We start from the raw sequence: 6,000 nt of genomic DNA on the forward strand, positions 1-6,000 counted from the left end.
AGTGAGAAGCCCACGCACCACAACGAAGAGTAGCCCTCACTCGCTGCAACTGGAGAAAGCCCGCGGGCAGCAACAAAGACCCAGTGCAGCCAAAAGTAAATAAGTAAATAAAGATAATTCCCTATAGTTATAAGTGAATATTGTATTTACATATTAGTTGTTAAAGGTGATTTTCAATGAGTAGGACTTGCTTATATCAAAAATAACATATTCAGAAACAAAACCAAAAAACCCAACATATTCCATCCTAAGTTTGCCCTCATAAAATAAGTCGGAAAACAAAAAAACAAACCTAAATTTGAAGGGCAGGGATGCAGCTCAGTCTTTACAGAACGGCCTCTGTGTACTGGACCATAGTCCCCCCGTCGGCATTTTCCTGGTCTTTTTTTGAGGATCATTCCAAACAGATCCTTCTTTTTCCCTTATCCATGCAAGAAGCGTAATGGTTCTGTCTGCCTTTTTCCCAGTAAGAGATCAGGTTGTCTGTGATTGGCTTGTCATTCCCTGATTATTCCCAGAACCTGCTTTCTCTGGCTGTTGCCTATAAAACTAGGGTGACCGTTTAGTTCCAAACTGGGACACTTTTGAGAGCGAATGTGGGCATTATTAACAATTCGGCTGGGATAACAGGGTGCTGTACGGTCACCCTACCTATAATCATTATCATTCTCATTTCCTCCCCCTCCTTGCTACCCACATTCCCCAAGAAGGTAATGTTCTTGGTTTCCTGAGAATATATGTCCAATCAATTCCTATTTATATGCCTGATCCTTTCATAGTTAATTAGTTGAGTTTAAAGAAATGGGCAGACTTTTCAGATCGTTAAACCCTGGCTCTTCTTTGGATGTTTTAACTGATAGGAGATCTAAGACACGAGAACCCAGGAGAACATTTAACAAGAAATATTCACATGCTCGTTTCTGCACCAGCTTCTATACTGCACTGTCCAATATCACATGTGGCTATTTAAGTTTAATTAAAAGGAAATGAATTAAAAATTATGTTCCTCATTCTTAGTTGCATTGAGCTCTCGGTAGCTGCCTGTGTCTGGGGGCTTCCGTATTGGACAGGGCGAGTACAGAACATTTGCAGCATCACAGAAAGTTCTAGTGGGCAGTACTGCTCTGTAGCATCCTGCATTTCCACTTTGGGATTTGTTATTCTGAGCCCACTATCCCTTAGAGCCTTTAAATTGTCCCCCTAGAACTTACTGACGTTTTTTTTTTCCTTTTCCTTTTGCCTTTCAGGAATGTTGGGCTTGGAACTTGTTCCATGTTCTCCCGAGTTGGTGGGATTATTGCTCCCTTCATCCCCTCACTGGTTGGTTTGTACCTCCTAGTTTGTTTTTCTTGATTCTCTGCTTTGGAAATGTTTGTGCTTTTGAGTAGAAAGAGGTAACAAACAGCTGCGGTTTTAAGATCAGCCTGACACAAATGTGCACCTTGTGCCTTTTAGATTAAGGATCCATGAGGGCAGATGGACCCTTCCCAGGGATTGGCTGTATTCATTGGAGAGTTAGCTAATGCCTGCCTGCCCCTTCCTGTCCCCATTTGTACGTTAGTTGATTAGTGAACATTTCCTAAGTTTCTGCTGTGTGCTGACCTCTGTGCTAAGCCCTTTACATACATCATATCATGCAGTCTTCACCACAGCCGTATGCTGTAGGCATTGGTACCCTGTATTAAATAACAGAGAACACAGCACACCACTCGGAAAAGAAAATTAGAAGAGAAGAAGGTGAAAGGGAGATAAAGTAAACTCCATCCAATCTCAAAATGTTCTGAGAAAGATCCCATGGAGCCCCTGTGCACGTCTCTGCTTGGTCTCCTCTAGGACTTTCCCAGCCAAGACTTGTTGAAGCGTGATTAGGTTTGATCAAGTGGGGCTTTGAGCCTATTCTGGAGACAATTGCTCATCACTCAGGCAACTACTCGCCTCATCGTAGTACAGGACGTCTCTGAAATGCCACTGTAGCCTTTTCTTTTCTTGAGGAAATGGGATATACTTCCTTTTTCTGAGTATTTCTCTGTGTTTCGTGCTCAATTTTATTTTTTTTTCCTTTTTTTTCCACATCTTTATTGGAGTATAATTGCTTTACAATGGAGTGTTAGTTTCTGCTTTATAACAAAGTGAATCAGTTACACATATACTTATGTTCCCATATCTCCTCCCTCTTGCGTCTCCCTCCCTCCCACCCTCCCTATCCCACCCCTATAGGTGGTCACAAAGCACCGAGCTGATCTCCCTGTGCTATGCGGCTGCTTCCCACTATCATGCTCAATTTTAGATCACAAGACCCTTATGAAGGAGTCATATTAGTTCCATTTTGCAAAATGTGTCCAACGCTAGGTGTTTATCATTAATGATGCCCGACTTTGGACCGCTGTCCTAGAACATTATAATACCCAGCGTTGTGTCTTCCCTGAGTCCCACTAAGTTGAGAAGAGGTGAACGTTCCCCTTGATTCAACAACAGGCCCACAGTTCCGGGCATGTGTTTGCACTCAGGGGGCCGGAGGTCAGAGTTTTTCGTCCCGCTCCTGTCCCCTCTCCATGCCTCCCTCTCCTCCTCCATCATCTCTTCATCTTTGAAAAATCAGGAAAAGATGATCAGAAGGGACATCCTAACTAGCCACCGAATTTGGAAGCCCAAACCAGAAGGTGATAAAGCTGGGTGGCTCCTTTGCAGGAACTCAGGAATGGTAATCAGCTCAGAAATCCCCCAGAGCCCCGTCCTGCAAGAACCTTGGTGTTATCTTTGAAATTGTATGTTTGTATTTAAATTTTCCTGAGAACGTCTTTTGGACCGGCCCGCTACCATGTCCAAACCATGTGTATAGGTTTCTCAAGGCCTTTCTCTTCCTTTTCAGGGTGTTTACACCTTTAAGCCCCATGCCTCTCAGTTCTGGTGCTTAGTGAATCAGAACACGTATGTGGGACTGTTTGGCCCATTCCAGGGTTGAGAACGTTAAAGTTCGTCGTTGTCAGCAAATATGCAGGGTGTCTCCTGCGTGTGGAAGTCACTGTGCTGCAGGCCACTCAACCTGGAGTGGAAGCTGAGTGTCCGACTCACCACGCACTCTGGCGGTGTGTCTGCCCTGCTCAGCCAGCCAAGCCCCTTCCCCACAGTCCCCAGCCTGTGCATGAACAGTCTGCTGCGTCTGCTCCACAGGCCAGCTCTGTCCTTTTGATTTACTCACTCCTGTCTCTGTGCCCGAGGACTGGCTCTGGTTTCCTGGGGTAATTCTCTAAGGGGAAAGAAGACGGGCTTTCTGGTGTATTCTAGTGAGGAGGCAGGACCTGGACAGTAAACATGGCAGGTCCTGGGTCATAAGACTGCTGATGTCATCTGCTAGGAAACTAACACTGAATTTTTGTTTGTTTTCATTCCACTCCCTGCCCCCATAGAAGTACGTGCAGTGGTCTTTACCCTTCATTGTCTTTGGAGCCACGGGGCTGACCTCAGGCCTCCTGAGTTTATTATTGCCAGAAACCCTTAACAGTCCATTGCTAGAGACGTTTTCTGACCTTCAGGTGTACTCATATCGGAGGCTGGGGGAGGAGGCGTTATCTTTACAGACCTTGGATCCCCCTCAGGTATGATGGAATTTTTCTTAATCATTCAGATTTACCATTTGGATAATGATAGTTTTGGGGGAAAAGAAAAAAAAAGAATATCTGATTATATTAAATAGAACTGAGCAAAACTGCTGGAAAAAAGTGGGATCTGATAGCAGCTGATTGTCAGAGAAATAAAGATGATTCATTAGCTTTCTTAGAACACTTTAGGGGCTAATTCTTAGGGGAATAAATGTCATCAGAGTACATTTGTCAGTTGAATGCTAGACAGTAATTTAACTTTAGAAATGTCATGACATCATTTCCCTGCCCTTTTCTCCTTTCCTGCTTTAGTCTGTGGACAAGGAGAGCCCTTTAGGGAGTGAGAGTGAGGAAGAGGAAGAGTTTTACGATGCGGATGAAGAGACACAGATGATCAAGTGACGTGCCCCAGATTCCTCCTCAGACGCAGAGGGTCATCTTCTCTGCCTCCAACGAGGGCAGGTTCTCCCAGGAAACTGAAGGGAGCTGTGGAAAGATAGGCCTGAACAAACATCGAAGGTACTCAGTGTGGCCTGATGTTTTTTAGGCACGAAGGAAGTTGGAGAAGAGATTTCAAGAAACAGGGCATCACTGCATCAAGGGAATAGTTGTTAACTGCCCACAATTCGGGTTTAGCTCAAAATCATGACCTCTGGCCAGATTGCTGAAGTCCACATGCCAGAGTGGTAAGCTCATTTGTTTCTAGAAGTTTGATTACGTTGCCTTTCAACTTCATTGTGGCCTAAAGGCAAATATGTAAAATTTCTTCTCACCATTAAGGTTGCCTTTCAACTTCATTGTGGCCTAAAGGCAAATATGTAAAATTTCTTCTCACCATTAACACGTAATCTGTCCACCAAATTTGACATCCGCCCCTCTCAGTTGCTCCTCACCAGGAATCTTTTGAGGCAGGTTGGTGTTAGCATTTCATTCACTTTTTTGCCAGAAGAAAAGCACTGAGAGGTCATTTGTGTGGCCTGAGGCCCTCCACCTTCATCCCAACGGATGAAATTTGGGCCCCCAACTTGGTTCCTGGCCCAGTGATTGGCTTGAGCTCCCTGTGCTTTCAGTCAGTCCCACAGATGACCCGCTAGGAAAAGCCAGCTGCACCAGAGTAATGTTCAGAGTCTGAGGTGGGGCTGCCTCTCCCTGGCAGCTCCCTTTGATACTCGAATTGTGTAATTTCTTCAGTTCCCACTTGTGTGCACCTGGAGAAAAATTTCCATCTCAGATTCTAGTACCAGCAATAACTTCCAAACCATGCCCAGTAAACGACGAAGTTTTATAAAGGGGAGGGCAGCTAAAAAGTGACATGTCAAGACTTTGGATGTTAAAAAGGAAAAAAAAAATGCTGTTTTTAATAAGGAAGAAAAGAAAATTATCTTTCACAATTTTCTGTTTGTTTTGTTTTCAGTGTTGTACAAGGAGGGACTTGGGCAACATTTAAGAACTTGAACTCTTCTAGTCCTAGATCAGCTCCAGCCTGTTTGGTTAGCTAGAATGGAAGGCTCAGTAATTTCCTAGTAAATGTTGGTTTTCATTAAGTACTGCCAGCTTTCAAATAAATCAAAGTCGTACTGTTTCCTAAAACCATGTGCTGAAAGTGTTTCCCATGAAACCTGGGTATTATCTCAAATAGGAGTGTTAACCTGGAGTCAACAAGCTTGGGCAGTGTTACTTTAGGTCACTTTCCCAACTGGGAAAATTTCTGTGTTTTCAGAATTTCCATTTCTATTAATCCCTTGGAGAAAAAGAAATTTCACTGGAGATAAAGAGAAGTCATCACTGAGTCTGTTTCTGGAAATCTTGGAGGACTCACCTCGCATTGGCTCCAACCCTGTCCTGTCCTCTTCCACTGACCTCTTGGTTTGCACTATACCAGCTTGTACCTTTGTTAAAGTATTTTTATGTCCTTCATGCCCTTGATTATGTATTGGGCTCTTTATAAACAGGGGCCATCTCTAATACTGTTTATTTCTCGCTGCTGTGCCCAGAACACAGTAAGTATTACTGTTTCTAGCCATCAGGGAAATTGTAGAACTCCTCCCAGTATCATTTTTGTAAATCACAGGCAAATCTGACCCAAACCCCCAAATTGTGGAATCTCGCTGTCTTTCTCTGGGAAATGGAGACCCTGCCCACCATCAAGAGAGGAAGAAAGGAAGAACTTACAAGGACACTTAGAAGCTCTTCATTGTGAAGTTAAACGTAAAACAAGAAACCAACACATAGGTGATTCTTGGTTGGTTGGAGCCCTCTTTGCATTATAAGAGTAATAATCCCATTATAAAAACATGTGGAAACTAGAAGTTTAAAAATGTATTAGTCATAGGCCCAACACCCAGAGACAACCAGTGTCATGGCTTTGGTCTCTTTGAAGACCAACTGGGAATCCATCTTT

At 43.7% G+C, this 6,000-nt stretch overlaps 1 protein-coding gene across 6 annotated transcripts in view; it reads left to right on the plus strand.

Annotated features, from left to right (window-relative positions):
- Nucleotides 1–5,800, plus strand: part of SLC22A15 (solute carrier family 22 member 15) — an 88,472-nt gene extending 82,672 nt beyond the window's left edge. For 3 of the 6 annotated variants that reach the window (XM_027091167.1, XM_027091161.1, XM_027091163.1), the window contains 4 exons: nt 1,248–1,320; nt 3,408–3,596; nt 3,912–4,317; nt 4,380–5,800. In XM_027091167.1, the coding sequence (XP_026946968.1) occupies nt 1,248–1,320; nt 3,408–3,596; nt 3,912–4,001 (352 nt within the window). In that variant the 3' untranslated portion in view covers nt 4,002–4,317; nt 4,380–5,800. Of the gene's footprint in view, nt 1–1,247; nt 1,325–3,407; nt 3,597–3,911; nt 4,318–4,379 lie in introns of those variants that run through there. The other 3 variants (XM_027091165.1, XM_027091162.1, XM_027091166.1) reach the window with 3 other exon arrangements.
- Nucleotides 5,801–6,000: the final 200 nt, after the last annotated feature.

This window comes from Aethalodelphis obliquidens, unplaced genomic scaffold (genome assembly GCF_003676395.1).
Source record: "Aethalodelphis obliquidens isolate GAN/ISIS:26980383/991018 unplaced genomic scaffold, ASM367639v1 scaffold70, whole genome shotgun sequence".
NCBI lineage: Eukaryota > Metazoa > Chordata > Mammalia > Artiodactyla > Delphinidae > Aethalodelphis > Aethalodelphis obliquidens.